We start from the raw sequence: 27,042 nt of genomic DNA, 5'->3' as shown, positions 1-27,042 counted from the left end.
TGTGGTTTCGCTGACTGCCCATCCGAAGCGCTACAAATTCCTAGCGACCAAACATTGTCGTGTTTGCGAGAGAGCCATTTCCAAAAAATAACCGGATATCGTCGATGAGGACATCTGGCGTTTCAATTGAAGGAAAATGCCCTCCTTTATCGTGAATTTTTCTTACTACAACATTGCCGCCTCTCTGGGCCCAATCCAGTGGCTAGAAACAATTTCGCTCAGTACCTACTTGTAGAATAAACTTTCAATGGAATTTTACTTACTGTTCTGTACCAAATATCGGCTGGAAACTCCGAGAGAGCCACTGGCTGGTGAACATAGGGGAATGTTGTGGAATTAATAAGGAGCCCATTTTCAAGAATATTATCCTAGAATGAAGTTAGCAGATTATTCTAGTTCATGATGAACTCCGTCTGATACTTTGCCTTACATTGACGCTCTCCTTGTAGAACCTGAAGCCAGCATATGGTCCCTGAATCCAGTACATCAACGACCAAGTAATAAGCTCTTTCGCACTCCACACGTAGTGCTGTACCGTCAGGAACATGAATTCGTATATATACATGGCAAATCCAACAGGACTATCAGTCATGGCATGTCCAATCTGCAAAGGTTGAGTCTGCTGTTCAAAACGATACCCGCTGCTCTTATTCTCAAAGTTCCAGAACTCGTTGATAAGGTAATTCTCGTCACTTGTGGTTTTTCCAGCATAATAACGCTCAAAGTCGGTAGAATTAGGCTGCACGAGCCAAAAGTTGCTGAGAACTGAAAGCACTGTTTCTGGGTGGGACGAGGCCATGAATCTGTTGATAAAGCCTCCCAGGTCTCCTCCTTGAATAACGTAATGCGGATAATGAAGCTGAAGCATCAGATTATTGAAAGCTTCACCTGCAGCACGAGGTCCGAAAAGTGGTCTCTTCGGGGCGGGCGAGAAACCGAAGCCAGGGATAGATGGAGCCACGACATGAAAGGCAGGTAGCGATTCGTCATGAGGATTTGTCAACGGTTCCAATAGATTCGCAACTTCAAGAAACGACCCTGGCCATCCGTGAATAAATAGTAGAGGAATGGCGTCTGAGCGGTTAGAACGATGGTGCACAAAATGCAGAGGAACCGGCTCTTCGTAGTTGGAGTGCGGTTTAGAGTCAACTGTGGTGGTAAACATTTTAAATCTTGAAACGCCGTGGTCAATAGGCAGCTTCAATAATAATGTCATACAAGGGTGGGATGAATGCTCACTGCAAGTTGATTTCCCTCTGGACCTCAGGCCAATCATACTCATTCACCCAATAATCCCGGACAGATGTAGCATTATGCACGGGAGGTCCATCGCTCCAATCAGGTTGCTCAACATCGATAGAAAAGCGAGTCAAATAGGCCTTCTGATGGGCCAATGCGATGATCTCCGGATTAACTGAGAGCTTAAACGGAGCTGGCTGACGTCCATATGTTGCACTCCATTCCAGAGCTACAGCATTGTAGCAAGTGCCCAATAACGCAGCGGCGATTGCCGAATGAGACCTCATTGTGGAAATATTCCTCTTGGTTCTTCTGTGGCTTATTGAGGTGCTCCAAGGCGAAATATGTTAATCGATTCCGGTTTGCTACTGTTTTCTGTTTCCTGAGCCGGCTTGCCTTTTATATAAGTTTTAGAGGGCACCTGAATTTTAATCTTTTTTTATGATATTGGATTAAATATGTCTTGATTGTGTTATTATGCGTACTATTAACAACATTGATAGAGCCCAAAATTCTCTTCACTTGGGCTCATATTGCTTTGGTAGTCTGCTCTCTATGTTAGCCAAAGAGCCACTAAAGAGAACCCCTACTAGTCTATAATAACCCCTAGTCGCTATTAAAAATATGTCATTTTACCTTCGGTAAGAGACGGAGACGCATCGCTATTACTCATAGCACCGAAGTTTCCAAAACAGAATGCCATTTTAGGATATATCCACCCACGTATTATCATATTTTAGATCCACGAAGATGAACGCCAGCGTGCTTCCAATTTCTATCAGTAATCTTTATGTAAACTGATGTGGGTTTGGATTAGGAAATACCTGGCTATAAATTTGTGAATTGATTACACGCTATTTGTCCGGACTTCATACAACAGTACAATGGAAACGTGAAACAATAGGAGCCAAATTCACGTTCACAATAGCTTATGACCCCGTAAATGTCGGTCGAAATTCTCCACTTACTTGCTAGAATATTTCCAGTAATGATTTACAGGAATGTGAGTATTATATATCCCATGACGTACGGTTAATGAGTATACTGTGAGGCTGAAGACGATTTACATTGACGGTCCATTCAGCGGTTTGACATTTACCAGCATATCTTCACACTTTACGCATCTGGTATTTGACGCCACACAATCACGCTTCAGTCAAGATTAAGAAAAAATCTCAAAAATGTCAGCCAGCGTGGAAGACCGCTTTGCAAAGCTATCGCTCAGCAGCGACGGCAAAAGGAGTGAAGACTCAACTCGCGTTATACTGGCAACTGTTTATCCGAAGCCGGGCAAGACAGAGAGAGTAAGCCAAATGTTGATGATGCTAGTTGCTGGCCAATCGCTTTGAGATGCTAACAAAATTTTAGATCATTGAGCTCTATCAACCAATTATTAAAGATGGAGCAGACAATGAACCTGGATGCATCCAGTTTCAGCTTTTCGTTGATATCAATCCCGAAACAGGCAATGAGGAGATTTTTACTATCGAAAAGTACGTCTTGTGTTCAGCAAAGAAACAGAGTTGAAGCGTTGTTGTGCTGACGAAATAACCCCAGATTCAAGAACTTGGAATCGCTGAGGCTTCACCAACAAGGAGAAAGTCTAAAGGAGTTCAACAAGATTACTGCAGCGGAAGACCTTCATGCTAAGCCAGTTTTGGTGCACGTTGTTAAGCCTGTAAGCGGATTCGCTATCTAGGAGAGGAATAGTAAGAAGCAGGAGTTCTCAACGAAAGGACCTTTCGGGGATTCAAGAAAAACTGCAGATAATACACGACTATTTGCATACAACTCGGACCAACACTAAGCTAGCTAACTACCTAACTAGAGTTCAATAAGTAGAGAATCACGTTGGGAGTAAATAGTGTGAATTTTAGCATGCGCCTCTAGGAATGCGGTTTAATACCATAACGGGAAATATGCTCCGTGATAGGGGTGCTGACCCCTCCCTCCCTACATCGTCATCAACAGCCAAAAATGATGTGGGGATGGTGCAACTGTAGAGCCAGGTTGACTTAGAAGGCATTTTGGTCGAGGGTTAAACTTGAAGCATTTCCTGGATATTACCGAGCCGTTATCAGTCGAAGTTGACTCTTTGAGCTCCACACTTCTGCATCAATGTGCGGTTTGCTAGTATATATGAGCAGGCAACACTTCCTATCAGTTCTATCAGTATCATCAGTATCCGCAACCTCTCATCGCAATCATGTCTTCCTCTGATAAACTAACCGTGCAAGAGAGGAACAAGCAAGTGGTTGCCAAGTATTCGGAAGAGTTTTGGGGCAAATGTAATCCGGACATTGTCGACGAACTCTGTTCAGATGACTTTGTGTCCAACTACCCTATGCACGGTCGTCGCCAGGGAAAGACTGAGGCGAAGAAAATGCTCCTTGAGTTCAAGGAAGTGAGTATTTCAAGTTCTATGGAACTCATATTACGTATCTAATGGCTTGACCCCAATGACAAGGCTTTCCCCAACGTCACATTTCGGCCATATGGGCCAATCCCTATGATTGCCGATAGGGATTATGTTGTAACGCGTTGGATCGGTGGCGGTAGGCACACGGGCGTTGCATTCGACGATTTGCCAGCTGGTCGACTCGACACTCCAAATACTGGAAAGGTGATTCACTTTTCTGGAACGACCATCTTCACGTTAAAAGATGGGAAAATTACGGAGGAGCTTGGAGAAGAGGGCGCTTTGACTGCACTGCAACAACTGGGAATAGTTGAACCGCCAAACCCCTCCAGTGGGGTGTATAAAGCAAGTGCAACGGCTGCTAGCAATGATTCATCTACGGAAAAAGGTAATGGATAAAGTGAACAGAATTGGAGGACAAAAGCACTTTCATTGTATCCATACGTTCATATCTTGTACACTATCCAAGCATTATTTGAATTCCAGTTCTGAGCGACTTGTTGACTACTACCGACTCTACAGCTTACTGTACTTGCACAAACCAATTTAGCAATTTGAAATATCACAATTATTAGGGGAACAACGGAAATTTTCATCATGACTAGTTCTGTTCTAAAGCTAGTTCTATTATTTTCATACTGTTCTAACATGCTATTGCTACCTACTTGCGTTTGGCGAGTGCCAAAGCTGCCATGAATGAGTTGGCGTAGATAAACGTGTCTCTCAAGAAGTATCGCTTCTTAGGATACCACCCTAGAATTTGCTCGGCCCTGGTTCTGTTGGCGTTGCGGTTACCGCCAATAACGTCCAAAAAGCCTGTCTTCTCGGGCTTGTGCAGTTCTACCTTTCCTTTGCATCCAAAATAATGAGCGTCGCGCTCACACAGCAAGCCAACAGCAAACTGATCTCCTACCAGCTCGAAAACTGGATGTACGCTGTTTCCATTAATCAGCTGCAGTTTGTTCACTGCTAGCTCAATAGCAACGGCTACATCATCAATGTTGGTGAAGCAATACACCTGGTCTTCAGGGTCGACGGCGATTTTCATCACGTCAGTAAATCCTGTGCGCGCTCCTTCAACCAGAGGGCCCAGGATGCGAGTCCAAGAGGCGCCTCCTCGAGCCCAAATAAACGACGGCTGAATGATAGCGACGTCAAGAATCGCCCTAGACGCCAGAACTTCTTGTTCATACAGAAGCTTTGACTCGTTAAGGCCCTCTTCAGGTACCGCTGATTGCGATTCCGCAGTCATCTGCTGAAAGCTCCCGTAAGGATCCTCTGTTGATCCTTGAGTCCATATTCCGCTCACGGTGACAAAGCCTAGTTTTGGTTGAATGTGGTGTTTGCCCTTGGAGAGCTGTTCTCGTTTTATCTTCTCAGCATCCACAATGATGCTTAGTAGCCTCGACTTGGTTGTCTTGTCGTTATAGCTGGTGGTATCCACAACAACATCGATTTTGTTTGAGTTAATGAGTTCAAACGCTGCTTGAGGCGAAACAAGGCTTCCCTTGAGGGGGATAATTTCGTTGGTAGCAAGGCGGAATCCTTCCTCCTCGCTCTGAGAGGCGGCGTAGACGTAATGATCACCGCTGCGAATGAGCTGCTCGCTAAGAGCCGAGCCGACATAGCCAGTGGGTCCAATAACAAGTACGTTAGGCATCTTGACTTGTCTTGATATTGACTTGCTATGAGACGTCGGTCTGGTGTGATGTACAATGTTGCCGCTGGTTTTGCTGACTGCGAGCGTTTGTGACTGTAATGCTTTTGTATTCGTCTTATATCTCTTGATGATATGATTAATGTGCCACTGGATTGTGTAGTGATATTGTTTCCCCTCCAATTCCTTGGAGACGTTTTTATATCCAACAAATGTGGCACGTCAAAGAAAGTCTTATTGCAATTCACTCACTACTTACTGTTTCGTCCGAACTGTAATCGAAGGACCCGTAACGCCTCTTGAAATGGCAACAAATTCCTAAGAACAATGTGGAATCTCTAGTAGCTACTGTAACCTTTGTCCGAAATGGCGTCGGGATCTCCGCAGTGACGACAGAGCTCTAGAAGATGATATAGAATCAAATGGCTCGTTTAGGACAAGGCTGGAGTATATAGATCCGCTTTTTTCTTCTCTTTAATCCTAGCTAATGTATCTGTTAGGTGATCTCTGATGGCGACGAACTTTCACTCATCGAAATTAAAATGAGTCAGTACATTGTGAAGTGCTACTTGGTATTCCCGTCTTTTCATACATATAAGAAAAATCCCTTACTTTAGTCAAGTCAAAGTAGCTTAAAATGGCAATTTTAATTACTGAGAAAATTTGAAAGTGGATGAACGGCGGAGTTGAGCATCTCTTTCATGTCATCTACACAGCTCAGTATCTGCAGGCAATTGTTTTTTTTTTACGCTTTCTACATATTAAGGGAGCAAATTATAGGCGCCAAGAGATATGATCCTTATGGAGAGATTTCATTTCCACCTCCTCAAAAACAGAAATGTCCCTAATTAACTGCGCATCAAGAGGGCTTCTCTTGTCTGCCCTTGACTCCGTTTCGGAAGCCAACGTCCTCATGCCATGAGTAATTGTTCTTACCCTATATATAACTGTTTGGGCTAAATTCTTGTTGCATGTAGCAACGTTATGAGTCCGCATGCATCTTGGGGAGGGGGAGGAGGCTCCTTTTTTCCCTCCATTCCCTTTCTTCTCTCATCTCATTTCAAGACTAGTACTGAAGGTGTCTGTTTCAGAGTCTTGGTCCAGTTATCGCCAATCTCTCGGCAATTCCAAATGTGATGGAGCATGACGAATGCGGTCGTTGTATTAGTAAATGTTCCGCGTTCAAAAATCCCCATCAGCTTTTTGGAGAAAAAAGTGCGTTTCGCAGGGACGGAACTTTCCGCTGCGGCGATGAAATACACCCAAGCCAGCGCATTTTCACCAGGCGCGTAAGCAGGTATCCCATCAGCAGTGACTTTGAGATTGTCCAATGTTTCCTCAATATTCGCTGGAGGAGCATCGTGCAAGATGTGATAGGAGTAAATGTTACATGCTTGTTTGATAGCTTCTTCTATGGATTTGAAGATGCTAATAATTCTGTCTTTAAATGTGTGGTCGTCCGAAATTGTCTGTGAGTCATGCTGTGCAAGTATTGCATATTGTTCTTTGAGCAGTGGCTCTGCGTAAAGTTGTAATCTATCCATACAGGTCAATGGACAAACAGTGAAATAATCCCTAATGGTGTCTCTTACATTTCAAGCTGGTTGAGGAGAAACTGTTCTATTACCGGCCGGGAACTAACTGTTGGTGAACCGTCGTGTTTTTTGGCTTCTATCCACGATTTGGCCATGTTGAGAAGAAGGTAAAACTGTTGACCTCCGTTCATCATGTCTGTGACCAACAAGAGAATTATGGCAGCTAGAACCGCACTTCTAGTGGCACCGTTGGCAGTTTCGTCCCTGGAAAAGACAGAAAGCTTCTCGATAGCTGCAGACTGTAACCTTGAAGCTAAGGGAGATAATTTAGGCCGCTGGAATCGAAGATGATTCGCTGATGCCGCTAATATCGCAGACCGAACTAGATCATTGGAGCAGGCGAGAGGAAGTACCATCGTCCTATACCCATTGGAGAGCCCATCCATCGAGACAAGCGTTGGGGCAATGTTTTCTGAGACTGATCTTGGTGTCAATAAAAACCCTCAGTATTTTCTTTGAGGTGAAATCACATACAGTTATAGAAAAGCATCCTGCTTAAAGGATCAAACAGCTCGAGGCTCTGTGGTATTGTGGTTGACCCCAATCCTTTTTTATCCACAAAATTAGTTAACGAATTTTTAAACAAATAGCATGGAAAAGACTCAGTCAAGAGTACCAACACTCACCAAAAGCATCACTTGCTAACAAGTCTTCTACGATGCAGGGGTCTGTAGTGCTCGGATAGCTGCTTGAGAAGATGCCAGGCGCAATCTGCCCGTTGAAGCTCTGAATGAGGACATTGATGTTGATATTATTGATAGTTTGAAGAGAGCTTTGTGACGATGATGGGACGCGTCGCGGATGCCTTGACTCGTCAGACGTTGTCGCAGCTGAGGCTCTTAGTCGGAAGATCTCGGCTTCCAGCTCGTCTATGTAGTCCAGCGTTCTCTGGCGATGGGCACTGCATGATGAATCAGCATTGACCCTGGATCACGATCTCCCTCGCGTGAAGCAAGCGGAGAGTATGGACAAAAGGAGAAGTGCTAATCACCGTTGGGCTTTGAGAACTTGGCGTCTCCGTTTATTGGGCTCAGTTTCTGCAGGATTGACTTGACCAGGGCTCCGGTCAGCTGCAGAGGAAAGGGCACTGTATGATATTCGCAATTGTCGTCTACCTGGATCCGCAGTTGAAGAGAATTTCAGTGATGTTGTACCCATAACACGTAGCCTCCTCTCTGGAATCGTCTCTCTGCGACTTCGCGTGGTCTTGTCGGCGCCATCCTTGCCTTTCCCAGATGGCCTGCTGTTTGAACTATCCATAATTACAAAGTGGAATGTCAGTTAAATTCACATTACTAAGAGAAAGGGAGAATCTCGCCCTCGCTGGCTATGCGAGAATGGGTTATTTTAAAAACACATTAGAGGTTTCTGACGCGGTCAATACCATTGTCTATAGCTACTGGCACAAGAACAAGGAGATGTTATGCACGTGAGCGGCGCCGATGGTCTAGACAATTATAGCAAAACACTCCGAAGTGACTCAAACCAAGCGTCACAAAAAGAGGGGATCAGTCACCACTGCTCAAACACTTATTATCAACCTAGCAACTATTTCGCCCGAACAATCAAGGGTGAGGTAGCTTCATAAGCGACCAAGTAATATCCAACTCCACCCAAATGTCAGGGGTCCAAGGAAGGAAGAGGCATAATAAAGCCATAGAGCTAGCGAATACTGCCGAAGTTGCTGCTTAAAAGCTAGTTATAGCTAGGATTTACTATATAAAGAAGTATAAATCCCTTTATTTTTAAAAAAGGTTAGAGATAAATATAGTTATTATATACCTCCTAGCTACTTTATCCCTTTATAATAACTAAAACCTCTCCTTAACTTTATTACTCTCTTATATACTGCTGTCTTTAATAAGTTTATCTCTTTTTAAAAAGTAAGAGATTATTAAAGTAAGAATAATAAAAGCTATTATTTAGAAATAGGTAAAAAGCTAGTTATATTTTAAAAGTATATAGTAAAGCTTTATACTTTATATAATACCCCTTAAGGAAAAATTTACTTTTTAAACTAATACCTTAATTTTTAATATATAATATAACCCTTAATTTATTACTTTAAATCCCCTAGCCCCCTTTAAGGAATAATATATTTTCTTAACTAAGGATAAGCTATTTAATTTTATAGTTTTTATTATAAGGGAAAATTAGAAAAAAAAGCTTACTTAATATTTAATAAATTTTATTAATTTTTAAAATAAAGAATTTAAAGCGCTCCTTTTATAAAAAGGGCCCTTTTTTAAATTACTTATTATAACTCCCTAGGAAAAGCTTATAAAAAAGCTAATAAATTATATAAAGGATTAAAAATTATATTTTCTAAAGCTTATATTTAAAAAAAAAACTTAGGGAGAATACTAAAATTATATTTTTAAACTTAATATTTTATTTATATTTAAAAAAATTATTAATAAAGTATATAAGGTTTTTATAATAAGCCTTTATTTTAAAAAAAAAGCTTAATAATACTAAATTAATTATTTTAAAAAAGAACTTTAATAGAATTATAATAATATTACTTATATATAATACCTAAAGTAGTATAAAGACTAAGTTAAAGATATTTAATCTTATATTATTAATAAAGGAAAAGTATTAAATACTATATATTAAGAGAAGGGTAAGATTATAAAGAAGTTTATTAAATAATTTAAGAAAGCTAATAATAAGGTTTTATATTATATAAATAATAGCTATAAAATTTTAATTTTCTTTTAAAAAATACTTTTAAAAATAAAAAAATATATTCTTTATAAAAAACTTTTTATTATATAATAAGATTTTTATAAAAAATATTTTAAGGTAGAATTAATTATTAATAGCCTTAGTAAAGGGGATAAATAAGAAAAAGAAAACTTTACTTATTTTAAAAAAAGTAAATATACCTTTTATACCCTATATAAAAAAAGGGAAGTTTTAACTATACTAAAATAACCCTTAGGCTAAATAAAAAATAATATTTTAGCTAATAACCCTTTAGTTATTTTAAAGTAGGAAAAGTATAGACTTTTATTAAAAATTATATATTATAAATATAAAACTCCTAGGTATTATTTTATAAGTTATAAAAAGCTAGATTATTTATATTATAAAAATAAAAGATATATTATAAAGTATTATAATAATCCCTAAGTAAGTATTTTAGCTAACCTAGTATAAGGCCTAAACCTTAAATTAATTATTTTAAAAAGGGCTTAGGAAGGTAAGGCTTACTTATTTAAGCTACTATTTACTATATTTTCTATAATAAAAAAAAAAGCGTAAATATAAATAAAAAAAATATAAAAGTTAAGGATTATTATTTTTAATACTAAAAGTAATATTAATATATTAAGTAAATACTTAATAAATAATACTTTAGTAATACTTAATAATAACTTAGTAATTACCTTAGTATATAAAAACTTAAGTAAAATATATAAATATACCCTTTAGCTCCTAAGGATAAGGGATAACTAAGGAGTTAAAAAATAAATATTTATAAGCTTTATAATAGTAAAAATACTTAATAATATTATCCTAAGGAGGCTATAATATAATTAAATAGATTTTATTATTATTACTAAAGATAATTTTTTTTAATACTTAATATTAATAAAAACCTTAATAATAATTACTTTTAAGTAGTAAGTATATACTTAGGCAAGAGAAGCTTAAGTTAAACTAGTTATTATATATTTTAATATTAGCGTTATTATAAACTAGGATACCCCTATGACCTTACTTTAAAAAAAAGTTATAAAGCCTTTATTTATAAAATATATAAATAAGGCAAAGGTATTTAACTTAAAATTAGTAATAAAGCTAATGCCCCTATAGGGACTAATATATATAATAAATCTAAAGTTAAAAATAAAACCTTTTTAAAAACTTATTTACTTCTTAGTAAAAAAAAAGCTAAAGGTATTATAAAAATATATTAAGTAAGTATTATAATAAGGCTAGATATATTAATTTATAAGTTCCTAAAGTATATTAATATTATTTATTTTAAAAAAAGGAGGTAAACTATACCTTTATATAAACTATTATATACTAAATAAAATAATATATAAGAATTATATACTACTACCCCTAATTTATAAAATCCTTAATTAGTTTTAAAGTATAAAAATCTACTTTAAGCTAAATATAAAAAATATATATTATTATATAAGAGTTTATAAAAAAGATAAAAAAAAAATAGCCTTTAGGTATAAATATAAACTATATAAATTCTAAGTAATATTTTTTAAATTAACTAATACCCCTGTTATTTTTTAAAAATATATTAATAAAGTACTTAAGGGCTTAATAAATTATATTTATATAGTCTATTTAAATAATATCCTAATCTATAGTAAGGACTTTACTAAGTATATATAATATATTTAAAAAGTATTAAATAGGCTAAAGTAATATAGGATATTTATTAACCTTAAGAAGTATAAATTTAATATAATAAAAGTCTTTTATTTTAGGTTTATAATAACCCTAGATAAAATTAAAATAAAGAAGGGGTATATAAAGGTAATTATTAATTAGCTTATTTTATATATTATTACTAATATTTTTACTTTTATTAGCTTTACTAACTTTTATTAAAGGTTTATAAAAAACTATAGTAAAATTATAATACCCTTAACTAATTTAATAAAGGGAAGGGCTAAAGAAAATATTATACTAAAAAAATAAAAGTTAGTAATATTTAAAAAACTTATTAATACCTTTTAATAAAAACCTATACTTTACTATTATAACCCTAATATATTAATTTATATTAAAATAAATACCTTAAAATATATAATTAATATTATATTATCCTAGTTTATAAATAAAGCCTAATACCTTATTACTTATCTTTTATAAAAGCTTAGTAAAGTAAAAGTATATTATTAAACCCCTAATATTAAGATATTTACTATTATAAAAGTATATAAAACTTAAAAATATTATTTTATATATACCTAAAATAAAGTAGAAGTTATTACTAACTATTTAAATTATAGTTTCCTTACTAAGAAAAAAAAGCTTTTAAGTAAGTAAATATTATAGCTATAGAAGCTAGCCTTATATAACTTTAAAATTATATATAAATTAAGTAAGACTAATCTTACTAATAGACTATTTTATTAAGTAAACTTATATTAGTTATAAAATAAAAAGTAATTATCTCTTAAATATTTTATACCTTTTATAAATAAATTTTATATTAAATTATACTTAAAAAATAAAAAAATATAAAAAAAAGGACCTTACCTTAAATTAATAATATAAAATAACTACTTAAACTTAAGGTTATACCTTAACTTAACCCCTTAAGCTAGGAAGGACTTACTAAAAAATAAGCCCTACCTTTAGTATATAATCTATAGGCTAATTAGATTTACGTAAATAGTATATAAAAGCGCTATTATAATATTAAAGGAATTACCTAAAACCTTATAAAAAGTATTACTTATTATATAATAAAGAAATACTTAAGTATAAGAGTTAATAGCTAAATATAAAGCCCTAGGGAGGACTTATAGTAAATAAAGTATAAATAAGAAATATTTTTTTTATTATAAGGCTAGAATTTTTATACTTTATAATATAAGGTAAAAGATATTAACCCTATTTTATAATAATAAAACAGCTAGCTACTTAAGTATTAGCAGAAGCTATATATAAATAGCCTAGATTTATTTTTAGTAAAGTATAAAAAAAAATTTAAAAAAATATATTAATATTTATTATATATATTAAATAATAAAGCCCTATTATTATAAACCTTATAAAGAATTAGTAATATTACTTATATTAATATAACTATAAAAAAAGCTTTTAATAAACTTTATTATAAAGCTTCCTAAAATTATAAAATAAAAAAAAACCTATAACTTAATACTTATTATTATTAATAAATTTATAAAATATATATTATACCTCTTATACTTATAATAAATAATTATAAATAAATTAGCTAATAAGTTCTTTTATTATATTTTTAAGCTATATAAAATTCCTAAAGAAATAGTATTAAATTAAAAAAGCCTTTTTACTAATATATTCTAAAGGACCTTTTATTACTTACTAGATTATAAAAAAAAACTTAATACTACCTTTTACCCTTAGATAAATAGTTAAATAGAATAGTAAAATTAAAATTTTAAATATTATTTTAGGGCCTTTTATAATAAAAATTAGCTTAATTAGCTATATAAGCTCTTACTTATAGAATTTATATATAATATAGTAAAATACTTAGTAACTAAGTAAATATTAATATACTTACTACTTAGCTATAAGCCTAACCCCTTTTTTATTAATAATAATAACTTATAATATATAAATAAAAATATTATTAATTAGGTTAATAAAATAGTTAAAGATTAAGAGAATATAGCTATTATTTTATAATACTTTAGTAATTTATATTATAAATAATATAATAAGGGGAGGTAGAGGAAAATATTTAATATAAAAGATTAAGTATTAGTATTAATTAAAAACTTTAAACTTAAGAGACTAAGTTAAAAGCTAATACTTAAATATATAAAACCTTACTAAATTAATAAAGTTATTAATATAAGTAGCCTTACTTATTAACTAAGGCTTTTAACCTTAGTTAAAATATACTTAGTATTTAATATTATAACCCTTAAGGAATTTAAAAGTAAGAATAAAGTCCTTAAGAAGCTAGAGAATAACCCTTTTATACTAAAAAAAATATATAATATTAAGAAAATTATAAAATATAAGAAAAAAAAAAGGGGCTATATTTACTATATAAAATAAAAGGGCTATAGTAAAAAATATAATTCCTAGGTATTAAAAAAGGACTTTATAAATTAAAACTTTATAAAGGAATATAAAAATAATCTTTAATAAGACTTTATAAAGTCCTAAGGTATAAATAATGCCCTAGTTATATTAAAAGTAGTTTAAATAGTAAAAAGTTTAGTAGGTATAATATATAAGTATTAGCTTAAAAGTCTTATATAAATATATAAAATCTATTATAAGAAGTAAAAAAAAACTTATAAGCTCCCTAAGGTAGCTAAAATAATAAAAAGCTTAGTAAATATAATTTATAGAGGTATATAGCTAAGGCAAGGATTAACTTAAAGGGCTTACGTAAATATATAAGATTTATAGTAAAAAATAAAGTAAAAAAAAACCTATAAGGTTCCTAAAGTAGCTTAAATAATAAAAAGCTTAGTAAATATAATTTATAGATAGTAGTATAGCTAAGGTAAGGACTAGCTTAAAAGACTTACTTAAATATATAAGATTTATTATAAAAGATAAAGTAAAAAAAAACTTATAAAATCCCTAAAGCTATTAAAATAGTAAAAAGCTTAGTAAGTATAAGTTATAATAGTTAGTAATATAATATATAAGTACTAGTTTAAAGGGCTTATATAAATATATAAAACCTATTATAAAAGATAAAATAAGGAAAAACTTATAAGCTTCCTAAAGCTGCTAAAATAGTAAAAAGCTTAGTAAGTATAAGTTATAATAGTTAGTAATATAATATATAAGTACTAACTTAAAAGACTTACTTAAATATATAAAATCTATTTATAAAGCTTATTATAGTAAAAGATAAAGTAAAGAAAAAGTTATAAAAGCCCTAGAGTAGTTTAAATAATAAAAAACTTAGTAAATATAACTTATAATAATATATAATATAATATATAAGTATTAGCTTAAAGGACTTACTTAGATATATAAGATTTATTTATAAAGCCTTAGTAATAAAAGAAAGTAAAAGGAAGCTAAAGAAAACCCTAAGTAAAAATATAAATTTTATAAAAAGGGAAAACCTTATAAAAATATAAGGAATTCTTTACTTATATTTATTTACTTTTTATTACTTTTTTTTAATTTCTTTTACTTTTATTTACTTTTTTTAATTTCTTTTACTTTTTTTTAATCCCTTTTACTTTCTTTTACTAAAACTATTAATAAATACTATAATTACTAAATATTATATTAAAATACTATAAAAATAAAAAGGTTATAAAGTATACTCTATTTATTAATATTACTTATAATAGTATTATTAATAATAAAAATTACTTTAGCTTATAATATATTAGCCTAAGAATTAAGATAATCTTAAGTTATAGTAATAGAGATAATACCTTAAGCTTAGCTAAGTATAAGCTAGGATTATAAAAAAAGTTAATAAAAGGTAACTTAATAAAGTTAAAGAGAATAAACTAAAATATAAAATATAAGTATAGCCTAAAGGTTATATAATAAATTTATAATATTTAATTAAACCTAGGTACTTATAATTTTATAAGTATAATATAAATAAGGTTATTATACTACTACTATAGTATAAGTTTAATAAGTAAAAGTTACTAAAGCAGAACTTAGTCTTACCTTATTATAGGCTTTTTTATAATTTATTTAAAGTATAGTAATATAGGCCTAGGTATATATTAGTACTTATTATATAATTATTATAAAATTAGCTTATTAAATTAGGGTTATTAAACTTAATTTTATTAATTAGGTTTATATATATAGCTTTATTAGTAATTAATATAAAAATATAAATACTATTATAATTATTATAATAAAAGTATTTATTACTATTATTTAAAAAGGAGTAAGTAGGGTTTTAGTAAAATAAACTTAGGGGATAAGGCTATATACTTAATATATTATAATAATATTTTATAATATTACTTAACTTTTAATAATTATAATAATATATATAATATTTATAAATATAAGGCTTATACTAGGTTTTAGTAAAAAAAAAGAGAGCTAAAATAAGGTATAACTTATTTATTAGCCCTTAGTAGTATAATAGGGGGAGGTATAAGTATAAGTATAGCTATAGCTATAGTTATTACTATAGTACTTAATACTAGCTTTTAATAAAGTATAATTAAAAGGAATATTATAGTAGAATTATTAATAAGGGAGGAAGAATATAATTATAATAATAATAGTTAAGGATTTTATAAAAAGGAAAAGGGAAATACTCTTTTTTATAATTTAAGTATTATAACTAATAATTATAAACCTACCTTATAGGACTATTATTATAAAAGGTAAGTTACTTTATAATAAATAACTTTTATATAGCTTTTTACTTTTATTTACTTAAGAACTATGTTTTTTATTATTATAATACTAAATAAGGGTTTTTTATTTATAGTTAAATCTTACTATAGCCTATATAGTAAAAAGTTAAGGCTAATACCTTAATAGTACTTTATAAAAAAGTATAAAAAAAGATTATAAAAAACTATATAAGGGTATACTTTAAAAAAGGAAAAGCAGCTTATTAAAAGTCTAAGGAAAGAAAAAGTATAATAAAGCTATAGAGCTAGCGAATACTACTAAAGTTACTACTTAAAGGCTAGTTATAGCTAGGATTTACTATATAAAGGAGTATAAATCCCCTTGTTTTTAAAGAAGGTTAGAGATAAATATAGTTATTATATACCTCCTAGCTGCTTTATCCCTTTTTGACGACTAAAACCTCTCCTTAACTCTATTACTCTCTCGTACGCCGCTGTCTCTGACACTAAAACCGAGATGATGCGGCGCTAGATGACGGCCACGTTGACACTCTCTCGTTGTTTTGTGTCCCAAAGCGAAGTTGCATAGTAAACATGTGAATGGGAAGGCTGTGAGTTGCAAAACTTTTCCTTGGCAGTGTTGTATAGCAGATTTATATACTTTGATCCCTGAGCAGGCTACAGATATTTGTTCAAAAATTGAATCTGTGCAGTGATGTTCTCCTCGAAACTGGCGTCGAAATAGGTGGCGACATGATGGTTGTTTAGCGTGATAAATTCCTTTGGCTCCCCTGCTTGCTCAAAGACCTTCTTATGCATCTCAAGAGGCGCGGTTAGTACATCCTCCACGGCGGCTAGGTACAGCAATGGTCTCGGGCTAATTCTGCGGATAAAGTCCTGAGGCTCGACTTTGCTGATATCGTATAAACTCCGCAATGTTATCTTGTTTTCCCAAGGAGTGCCCGCGGCATCGGAACGTCGTTGGCCACCGGAGAAAAACTCATATGCAGGGGGAGAATGTAAGATGACTCTGCCACGCTCCCCAGACGCCTGCTCCAGAGAGTTATCCCAAACTTGTACATATGTTTCTTCCAAGGCTGGGGTTTGTACTCTCGCAAGACGTTCTGCTTTGAACTGTTCCATCAACTCTGGAGGGAAGTTTGCTGCATCTCGTGCTCCGGAAGGAAGAGGCATAACTAGCACAACCGCTTTGATATAGTCGTCGTTGCCTGCAGAGATCAATGCTGCGCCACCAGAATGCCCTATTCCCCACATGGCAATTCGATCTTCATCTATTCCGGGGACACTGCGGGCAAAAATTACCGCATCATGATAGTCCTCTGCTTGTTGCATTGGATTTACGGCGTTGCGCGGTTCTCCTTCGCTGGAGCCCCATCCGCGGTGATCGTAGATAAGCACGGCATAGCCTGCAGCTTGAAAGCGTATAGCGAAATCAGGCAAATAGTGTTCTTTTAGCAATGTTAACTAGTTCATAAAAGTCAGAATAACATGAATATGAGTGTTGACGGTGATTATGAGGCCTAACTCCTTGCGTCATCACCACAGTAGGGACCTTATTGTTTGTGGGATTTGGCATATACAAATCGCCTCTTAGAGTCACCCCGTCCACTGTCCGGAATTCAACCCGCTTCGAAATTGCCATTTTCTTCTAGGATCTTGGCAGAGGGTTTGGTCCTATGTCGAAGTGTTTATATTTTTATATGTTCGTGGTCGCAGCAGGCCAGTTACCAGTGGTAATTTAAGACTCTATATAACTCGACAGGAAGCTCCTAGCTTTATGGTTATAATCCATCTCTGGAGTATTCCACTATTACCAACCTGTTACGGCCGATACAGAGATGTCGCCATATCATGGGATGTTTTACAATTGAGATTTTACTCATTGCATCGCTTTTACTTTAGGCAATATGCTTAAGCATATAAAAAAGATGTCTTCAAATTTACCACTCGGGTCGCAGACGAAGGATCATGTAACGCTGATTTAAAATGCGCCAATGTTTGTCTCGTATTATCGTACCGACGGCGGCATCTTCCGCCCAATATCTAGAAAATCTGAGCCATGTCATTCAAAGCTAGAAATAGTCGGTTATTGCGTCACTGATCAATGTATCGTTCATGAAGATTTGATGCCATAGACCGTTGCAGCAGGTTTGAGTTCAATGAGAAGGACGCCATAGTACGAAAATATAGTGTGGGAGCGGGCCCGATTCCCACATCAGTCACTTGTTTCCTAATCAGCTTCTCATTCCGGCCGGAATCCCCGGGCATGCGCCAAGAGAGCTAAGAGAACTGCGGAACAGAACTTCAGTAGGTACTCCAGGACCGTTATATATGGAACATTATCATGAGTTTGCCAAGTTCTGCATCTCTGCATCGCCATATCGAACAACTACCCACAATACATATCAGTAATCACTTTGCTCTCATTCAAATATCTAATCGTAGATCTACTCCAAATAGTATATCAATTGCGAAATGTCACTTCCACAACTATCAAGAGAGTGGAACGAGGTAAGATAACACCTTTGGGATATCATGAAGCGTCCTTACTGAGAAATACCAGTTCGCCGCTACAAACCCAACTTATATTCATCATGATCAAGATTTGGAGGCCGTCCGAAGAACTATTAATCAGCAAAGTTTGGATAACATAGCTTTGCTAAAGGAGCCAGCAATGGCGGCCCTTGCTAGTGTCAAGGCTGTCGACACAACCATCACTTTACCACACGCGCCAACTCACAAATTCAGAATTCGTGTGTATTCCCCGGGGCAGACCAGTGCAAAAACACTCCCGGTAATGCTTTACTTCCACAATGGATATTGGGCTACTGGAAATGTAGACGGCGATGACCTTGGCTGCCGGGCCATGATCGGACACGGCAATGAGCTCGTCATTATTTCCTTCGAATACCGACTTGCACCGGAAAATTCATGGGACACTATTCTTTCGGATGCGGAGTATGCCCTTCAATGGGTAAACAAGGATGCATCAGCTTATGGAGGCAATGTTTCAGAGGGCTTATACATTGGTGGTGCCACCGCTGGTGCGCATTTAGCTGCTGCTACTGCTATTCGTGCGCGCGACAGACACCCTTCAATCCAGCTTGCAGGCCAGTGCTTGATTGTTCCGACGGTTCTAGTATACTCTGGCCCGCAATCTGTCCCATCAGAATGGGCTCAAAAGGTTGTCTCACATCAGGAAAACGCCGAAGCTCCCGTATTTGGAGAAAAGGATTGGCAGAAGTATCTGTCTATACTAAATGTTCCCGAACCAGAGCAAAGGAAGGGAGAGAATTTCCCTGCTTGGGCAGACCTCAAGGGACTCCCCCCAACATACCTTGCTATGGACGGACCTGACCCTATACGAGACGAAGGTTATTTGTATGAGGCCATGCTCCGCAAAGCCGGTGTCCAGACTCGAACTGATCACTACGAATTGCCCAATTGGTAAGTGATGATACAGTTTTCTTATTCAGCCTTTGAACTAACAGACACATCAGGTTCGTACAATTTCCTCAGCTACCAACGACCGCTAAGGCGGGAATGGAGCTTGCAACGGCAGTTCGGTGGTTGCTGGAAGCCAATAAGTACACTATGTAATCTGTACAAACTGTAGCATAGAGAGAAAAGCAAAGACTTGTTATAGATACATATACTTAATTACCTCACTTATTTATCGCCTCGAAGTCATCCATCTATGATTAAGCAGCCGCACGTGTTATGCATATAAAGACTGCTAAGAGTCAATCACAAGAATTCAATTCCCCATCATCTATGCTGCCTACCTGCAAGATCAATAAAAAAATATTTAGATTGAAGCCATATTTTAATTCTACACCGTGCTTAAGCGCAAAGATGAATGAGTCGCCTTGACTAGATAGCAACTTGAAATAAGCAAAGGTAAAAGCCCGATTCAAAAGTCTAAAGCTACTGTGACCATTTAGAGGAGAGCCATTGACGGGGAACACACAATATACACGAAAGTTATGAGACTCCCCAATAATCTTTAAGTCAAGGGTTTTTGGTAACAATGTTATTAATATCTAGAGCACATGAATGCATTCTAGCTTATACAATTAAACAATTGGCCGTTTGGAATGGTCCCATCGCGTAACATCGGTGTTAGTCAAACGCTGCCACTTGTGAAAGTGTCCGTTCTCTTCCACGATCGAAACTTGCATTCCCCAAGTGTCAGTCCTCTCGACAGTGGCCGAAACAGCTTTGTAAGCCTCCACAACTCTGGGCTTTGCGACATCTCGATCGTGCTCTTCACGACTCTTCCATCCGCTAATCATCACTCCTCCCTTACCCAGTGCAGCATAGCCCCTCTTGTCAGAAAGCACGGGCGGCTGAATCTCACCCCAGATGTAACCAAGGCAGGAATCTGATTTCTCAATGGCAGTGAAAAATTCATCTTGCTTCGCTCTGAATGCGTCTTCATCGATACCCCAGAAGAAGACTACATTGGTTTGTGGTGCATAGAGGATGCTTCGGTCGGGGGTGTTTGGGATAATCACGTAGAGATCGGTCTTCTCCCTATCCATGATATGCCACAACGACTCAGGAACAGCTCCACCAAGGTCGTCTCTCTTATGCACATCATGTTGACGGCGTGTTTTGTAATCTGTATTGTTAGAGCCAGGCGACCGCAGAATATTACCAGGGCTCCATACCGATAAAATGCATGGCAATGTTAGAGTCTCTATAGCTTCGGCCCCAGCAAGCTCGTACAACGCCGGGAATCGTTTCAGCTCCTGCTCTAAATGCCTCCAACCAGTCTTTTCCATCCTGAGTGGATACATCGTCGATTGTGTGATCACCGACGTCAGTGACGACAATCTCAATAGCAGGTTGACCCATTTTGTATCGAGTACTGCGGATTGGATATTGTATGTTGCTCTTTGTGTTGCCAACTAACGCTTGCTTATCTGTAAAGTTATCCCAGAGAGGACCTAAGTCTACCTATATAGTGGCAAGAGTTTCTATAAAATTTCTTTCTGACCTGCAAGAAACCTAGATCAAATGGCAGCCGGTTAAACGAGTATTACCAAAGCCATTCCTAGATCGGAATCAACTTTCCAATTGGGGAACATTCATCTGCTGTTGTACTCCAGAGTGGAGTTGAATGTGTAAGCCAACGTTTCAATCTCTAATACTACTGTTGTAGAAGTATGATCGCTTTGTCAATCATTGAGAAGACGCAGATATAGCCGCCTGTGTACTGTGAGGTGGCTGGTGGCTAATTTGTAGGCGACACCGAATGCCGCCATTAACGTTGGTACATTCCAACGACTTCAGGAGAAAGGTGTACGCTTGTATAATTACGTGGCCAGCTTGCTTGGATAAGAGCATGAAGTAACTTCATCAAGAATATAATTACTAACACCTAAAGATTATGAATGAGGCTCTCAATTTGGGTAGCAAAAAGTTCCAGTCCACCCAATGACTGATTTTGATTCCTAAACCGATATCCTTATTTGTATCAGCGCTAGGCACAACAGCCAGCGTATCCGACAGAGCACTTACACACTGCAACACTACATAGGTGTCAGACGATAGCTGTGTGCATATTAACTATTTCTTCATTGGGTTGACGGAAACCTATGTTGCTGAGCATACATAAATGCTCAAATCTGCAATTATAGAGGCAGAGATAAACAAAAGATCAGATCCGCAAACAAATAATTTCGCACAGTAGAGTAGGAAATAAGGCAACATGGTCGAGTTCAAGGTCGTGAAGGGATCTCCAGACGGTACACTCGTTGATGCAACCTCATCACGCGAGGTCAAGTCTGACGAGGTAGTCATCGATATCACACACAGCGGTGTCTGTTTCACTGACTATGTAAGCCATGTTCTTTCGTGTTTACTTGCGCCTCTAACGCGCAGCTCTGACGATGAATTGTAGCACTATCGGCAAGCAGGCATGGTTCTTGGCCATGAAGGATCTGGAATTGTAAAACAAATTGGGCCAGGAGTAACGAGATTCAAGGTGTAAGTTGCATACAATCTCTACCATTGGCAGTCACTAATTTCGTGCCGTTAAAGAGGTGACCGTGTTGGGTGGGGATACCAACACAACAGCTGCGGGCATTGCAAACAGTGTCTTACAGGCAGGGAGACTTTCTGCGCAGAACGAGAAATGTTTGGTCTTGCCAACTTCGACCAAGGCTCGTTCGCAAGTGCTGCAGTTTGGAAAGAAGATTTTATCTACAAGATACCGGACAATATTTCGTCAAGCCATGCCGGTCCCTTAATGTGTGGAGGCTCCACAGTCTTCAACGCGTTGAAGCTCAATGGTATTCGCCCTACGGATCGCGTCGGAGTCATTGGAGTGGGAGGCCTGGGTCACTTGGCCATTCAGTTTGCCTCCAAAATGGGATGTCAAGTTGTCGTCTTCTCGAGCACTGAGCAAAAGAGAGCTGAAGCGATGGCATTTGGAGCAAGCGAATTTTATACGACAAAGGGCGTCGAGAAACTGGAAATTCCTGCTCCGATTGATCACTTGCTGGTCACCAGCAACGCCCAACCAGACTGGAACCTCTTTCTACCCATTATGGCGTCAGAGGGGACAATTTACCCGATTACAGTTTCTTTTGACAACGTTTCGATACCAGCGATGGGACTCATAATGGGTGGCTTGAGACTTCAGGGAGGTATGATCGCTACACGGCAGATACATCGTGAAATGCTTGAGTTTGCTGCTCGTCATAAGATCGCCCCAGTTGTGGAAGAATTTCCACTAACTGCAGCTGGCGCTACAGAAGCATTAAAAAAGCTTCTTGATGGGCAAATGAGATATCGTGGAGTCTTGGTTGCGCAGAAATAGCGATCATCGCCATATCAACAAGTCAACGAAGGTATATCGATAATAAGCGGAGTCTAGCATAAGAAGATATGAGAATATGATACAAGTGATTGAACATATCAATGCCATGAATAGATTGTGCTGTCCATTATGACGAGTTCTCTGAAGTAGCTCAGTAACCTACAGCATGTCAGTGCATTCATTAATGATATAAACCCCGAATTCTCATTGTGTGATGCTAGGCCCCATTGGAGGCTATTCCAACAAGAAGATGATAACATGATCTCATCTATTCCACACAGGCTGAATCACAAAATAGGCTCATGCTTAAATGCGTCTGTTTCTTGTCTTTTGAGTCAATAGCACAGTCATTTTTGCAGTGATTCATCGAATTTCTGAGCAGAGAATTATGGGTAGAGAAATATTATATTATTTGCAATTGTCAGCGTGTTTCTATACTACGGCATAATTTCACAAACATCCACCAATACTGTTCATTCATTATCGTGCGTAACTGCTTATTACACCCACTTCTTCAAGAAGTCAGCCTGCTCCTTCAAATTCTCCTCGTGTGCCGGACCAACAACGGATTCCTCTAAACTACGGAAACCGCGAAACTGTTTCGGTTCAAACGCTTTCTCATAAGCTCGGACCTGGTCTTGGTAATTTGGCAGCAGCGGAGCATCCGTTGCAACCCAGTAAATCGGGCGAGGAGAAATCCGGTGTATCGATGTAGTTGGTTCAAATTTGCTCTGCCAATACAAGCTCTCAAGCGTCAGCTTGTTTTCCCATGGAGTTCCTGCTGCATCCGACAATGGCTTGAACGTTGACCATAAGAAGAATCCCTGAGGACTTCCAATGATGCTATCCAGTGGACTCTTCTCGGCCATTTCCATTGACTCCGCAAAGATGGGCACATATTTATGCTCAGTCCCAGGGTTCGCGATCCGCGATGCACGCTCCTCCCATGCGTCCTGGTACGCCGTTGGCGGAAATCTGAGCATATCAACCTCCCCAGAGAAGAATGGAGATATCACCATGACCGCCTTCGCGCGCTTGTCATACGCGCCTGTCTGTATGACGACTCCTCCGCCGTGGCCAATTCCCCAAATTGCAATTCTGTCGCCGTCGATGTCTGATCTGCCGGTCATATATGAGATGGCATCTGACAAGTCTTCGGCTTGCTGGAAGAGGTTGACATGTTGTCGGGGCAGTCCGTCGCTCGATCCCCAATGGCGGTGATCATATTGTAGCGTGGCAAACCCGGCTTTTTGGAATGTTTCCGCAGTGTCATCTGCACCGTGTTCCTTCAGAAAAGTGAGCTAGAAAGATTGTGTGTCAGTAATTTAGTCGCTTTTTTGCATACATCGGTCGATCAAAATACTCGTACCCCCGTAATCATGATAACAGCTGGTGCTTTTGATGCAACCGGCAACGTCAAGTTCCCGCGAAGGGTTGTTCCATCCTGAGTTTTAAACTCAACTCGCTGCTTCGTGAATGACATCTTTGTTATGATGCGTTTGTCTATAAATCGAGAACTCTAATACTTTATGTTTTCACTTTCTATAGGTCAGGTTTGTTTCTGGCCCTGCTTTATATATTGAACACCTCATTCACCATGTTCTGCCACTCGCATCATGCCTGTTCATAAATTTAGCTGCCAGTGCTCAAATCTGTGGCTTACAAACTTTCCTATGTGTTGGCTTACAAGAGGCAGAGTTACTAAATACGGACCAATTTGATTCCTTAATTATTTTCTCATTACGGCGGTAAAAGCATAACACCGCTGAGTTCAACTTGCCGACAAGAATATACAAATATACCAGTTCATTTCATAGCTGTACCTTTAATTATTAATCTTTTGTTAATTGACTTAGGAGTTTATTTATACCATTACTTCTAATTAACCGCGTAGCAAATATTCTCACTCAGCAGACCTCGCCACTTGGCTCCTTTTTCTTTCTAAGCACCTGCCAATCGACATCGTACCCCATCTGTCCGTATTCGCTCGGAATGCAACTGCATATACGCGCAGAGTACCAAATATCACCCAATATGGGGGCACAATTTGATGACCGATCCCTTAGCCAATGGGCATTGCTGTTTAATTGTTGATTCCTCATCTTAATACCTCATATGTAGTTGACCCACCCCATCTAAACAAGCCACGGCAAAGCAGGCATAGCCAGACTTCATTTACATCTCTGCTCTATGAGCAGTCACAACTAGCATTCGTTTCACAAGGTTTGCTCAATGCCCACCTAGTTCCTTGCGAGCTTTGCGCTACTAATGCGAGCGTTCGATGTGCCGCGGCTCTTGGCTTATGCTATTATAGTATTACTAGTAATAAGATGCCACAGCAAAATGCCCCCCTCCAACACTTGTTTACGATTTAGACAGCAAGATAGCTCATAGTAAATAGCATGCACATATATATATAAGTCCCATCTCAATTTCTAGGCGCAACTCAAATAGGCTCACTATTAAAAGAAGTGTCTCCATTTGCCATCGCACCACTAGTTCTCGAAGATACCGCACGAAAGATGCGTCTTCCCTACGTACCTAATCCGCCTACCAGTCTCGATACTGCGGGCAGAGTGGTACTTGATCAGATATTAGCTCGCCGGGGTAAATTTGGGCTACTGTCTCTCGACCGAACTCTACTTCATTCGCCTACGATAGCCGGGGGCTGGCATTCGTTCTTTGATGCCATCTATTCAGGATCGGTCTTGCGAGCTGATCTGCTAGAGCTCGCCATCTGCCGCGTTGCCCTGCTTAACCGAGCTTGGTACCAATATGACGGGCACATAGCAATGTTACATCGGTGTGAAGGATTCGACCCGGCGAAAATGAAGGTAGTGGAAACGCCGCGGCCGTCGGACAGAGGACCCCTAAGCCTCGACCAATGGGCTGTTCTCAGATATGCAGACGCCATGACAAAGGACGTTGCAATAGAGGATGAAATATTCACGGAGCTGCAAAACTCAGGTCTCAACAGCAGAGAAATTGTGGAACTTACGGTAGCTGTGGCGGCATACAATGGTGTGAGCAGATTTCTAGTCGCATTAGATGTAGGGGAGAAAAATTCCGAATCAAGATGAATTGGCCATGTGATTCAATGGGCGGCGTTTGGAACTCACAATTCTAGAAACCAAAGATTATCTCTTTTCTTGTCATGGAGAAGTATTCACCGGGAGTGGCATAGTTTCTGCCTCTTACGAAGAGGCAGGACTTTTCATCCATATTCTGTACAACGAACTTACCTTTATCCTCCCCATGAAGTCCTTGTATCAACTACAGTAAACAACCAGTGATTTCATGTCATGACTCATAATAGCTCATATGTGGCAAAATCCACCAAAAGATTACTTTAAAGGGCCCAATAAACATACAATAGGTAGTTTACTACAACATACTTATTCATAACAAAATCAAGAAGTAGTAAAATGCTCAATACACTTTTTTCCAAAGCTATCGGCCGTCATTAGTAGATTTCTCTATAAGTATAAGTCTATTGTTCGTTAAACCATCCTAATCCCATGGCTCTCTAGGTATACGCTTCAATCATGTGTGTAATAAGACGAAGTGGAAGGAATTTTCAGGTGATAGTGAATAGTCACCATCTTTCTCATGATAGTGGCAATATGATTTGGTGCCGTGGTAGGTTACTGAATAGATAGTTGTCGAACTGGAAATTTGTAAAGGACGCAAATTGATCATTGTAGGTTGGAATATCACCTTCCGTAGGTGGAGGGGGGTTGGTCAAACTATCCAGCTTCTGCCGAAGTTGGTCGCGCTCTTCTTTTACTACGTTATACGCAGCTTCAAGCTTTTCCACTTTTTCTGTAAGGGTTTGAAGCAACTTCTCCTTCCTCTCCCGATACGCTCGTTGCCTGATGCTCTATGTCAGCCTCCTGTTCCTTTTTACTTTCTTTGGGGAGACGTTAGTAGTATACTTACGCATCTCTATTCCTCTGCCGTTTTGAAAGTTTGTGTACCACTGTTAGATCAATTTGTGATGTTGGTGATGACGATGCAGGCGATTGAGATCGACTCGATGGAGCTGAGAATGGTGGGTTTAATGTGTCGATGAAAGCTTCTGACATTCCATCAATTGACTGTGGAGTGAGTGGTTTGATGGGAGAGCTGCATGTCGACGAAAGAGCAGTGAAATCTGGCTGCTGTATGGGCAAAAAGCACTGCATCACCTCCGTAAATGCTTCCTAATCACTTGTCAGCCCCGCTTCCGAAGGGGTCCTTGGGCTAAGAGAGGTTCACGTACA

General features: G+C 37.0%; 8 protein-coding genes across 8 annotated transcripts; 3 read left to right on the top strand and 5 right to left on the bottom strand.

The window, feature by feature from the left end:
- Window positions 1-40: 40 nt before the first annotated feature.
- On the bottom strand, window positions 41-1,526 carry Triagg1_3139 (uncharacterized protein; the record flags this gene model as incomplete). The annotated part of the gene is made up of 4 exons (XM_062897399.1): window positions 41-202; window positions 264-368; window positions 431-1,172; window positions 1,240-1,526. The coding sequence occupies 4 exons, from the start codon at window positions 1,524-1,526 to the stop codon at window positions 41-43; spliced, it is 1,296 nt and encodes a 431-aa protein (XP_062757663.1).
- An 894-nt stretch (window positions 1,527-2,420) lies between these two features.
- Window positions 2,421-4,057, top strand: Triagg1_3138 (uncharacterized protein; the record flags this gene model as incomplete). Its single annotated transcript, XM_062897397.1, has 5 exons — window positions 2,421-2,543; window positions 2,608-2,732; window positions 2,797-2,917; window positions 3,404-3,643; window positions 3,707-4,057. The coding sequence occupies 5 exons, from the start codon at window positions 2,421-2,423 to the stop codon at window positions 4,055-4,057; spliced, it is 960 nt and encodes a 319-aa protein (XP_062757662.1).
- A 262-nt stretch (window positions 4,058-4,319) lies between these two features.
- Window positions 4,320-5,318, bottom strand: Triagg1_3137 (uncharacterized protein; the record flags this gene model as incomplete). Its single annotated transcript, XM_062897396.1, has 1 exon — window positions 4,320-5,318. The coding sequence occupies one exon, from the start codon at window positions 5,316-5,318 to the stop codon at window positions 4,320-4,322; it is 999 nt and encodes a 332-aa protein (XP_062757661.1).
- Window positions 5,319-16,608: 11,290 nt separating this feature from the next.
- Window positions 16,609-17,283, bottom strand: Triagg1_3136 (uncharacterized protein; the record flags this gene model as incomplete). Its single annotated transcript, XM_062897395.1, has 1 exon — window positions 16,609-17,283. The coding sequence occupies one exon, from the start codon at window positions 17,281-17,283 to the stop codon at window positions 16,609-16,611; it is 675 nt and encodes a 224-aa protein (XP_062757660.1).
- Window positions 17,284-18,625: 1,342 nt separating this feature from the next.
- Triagg1_3135 (uncharacterized protein) lies at window positions 18,626-19,551 on the top strand (the record flags this gene model as incomplete). Its single annotated transcript, XM_062897394.1, has 2 exons — window positions 18,626-19,398; window positions 19,452-19,551. The coding sequence occupies 2 exons, from the start codon at window positions 18,626-18,628 to the stop codon at window positions 19,549-19,551; spliced, it is 873 nt and encodes a 290-aa protein (XP_062757659.1).
- Window positions 19,552-20,027: 476 nt separating this feature from the next.
- Triagg1_3134 (uncharacterized protein) lies at window positions 20,028-20,811 on the bottom strand (the record flags this gene model as incomplete). The annotated part of the gene is made up of 2 exons (XM_062897393.1): window positions 20,028-20,575; window positions 20,625-20,811. The coding sequence occupies 2 exons, from the start codon at window positions 20,809-20,811 to the stop codon at window positions 20,028-20,030; spliced, it is 735 nt and encodes a 244-aa protein (XP_062757658.1).
- Window positions 20,812-21,667: 856 nt separating this feature from the next.
- On the top strand, window positions 21,668-22,780 carry Triagg1_3133 (uncharacterized protein; the record flags this gene model as incomplete). Its single annotated transcript, XM_062897392.1, has 3 exons — window positions 21,668-21,796; window positions 21,860-21,945; window positions 22,000-22,780. 3 exons carry the CDS (start codon window positions 21,668-21,670, stop codon window positions 22,778-22,780), a joined length of 996 nt encoding a protein of 331 aa, XP_062757657.1.
- Window positions 22,781-23,280: 500 nt separating this feature from the next.
- Triagg1_3132 (uncharacterized protein) lies at window positions 23,281-24,263 on the bottom strand (the record flags this gene model as incomplete). Its single annotated transcript, XM_062897391.1, has 2 exons — window positions 23,281-24,081; window positions 24,150-24,263. 2 exons carry the CDS (start codon window positions 24,261-24,263, stop codon window positions 23,281-23,283), a joined length of 915 nt encoding a protein of 304 aa, XP_062757656.1.
- Window positions 24,264-27,042: the final 2,779 nt, after the last annotated feature.

This window comes from Trichoderma aggressivum, assembly GCF_033847375.1.
Source record: "Trichoderma aggressivum f. europaeum strain CBS 100526 chromosome Unknown scaffold_009, whole genome shotgun sequence".
Taxonomy (NCBI): Eukaryota; Fungi; Ascomycota; class Sordariomycetes; order Hypocreales; family Hypocreaceae; genus Trichoderma; species Trichoderma aggressivum.
Note: the sequence above shows the minus strand (reverse complement) of the source record. Positions and strands in the feature narration are given on the sequence as shown.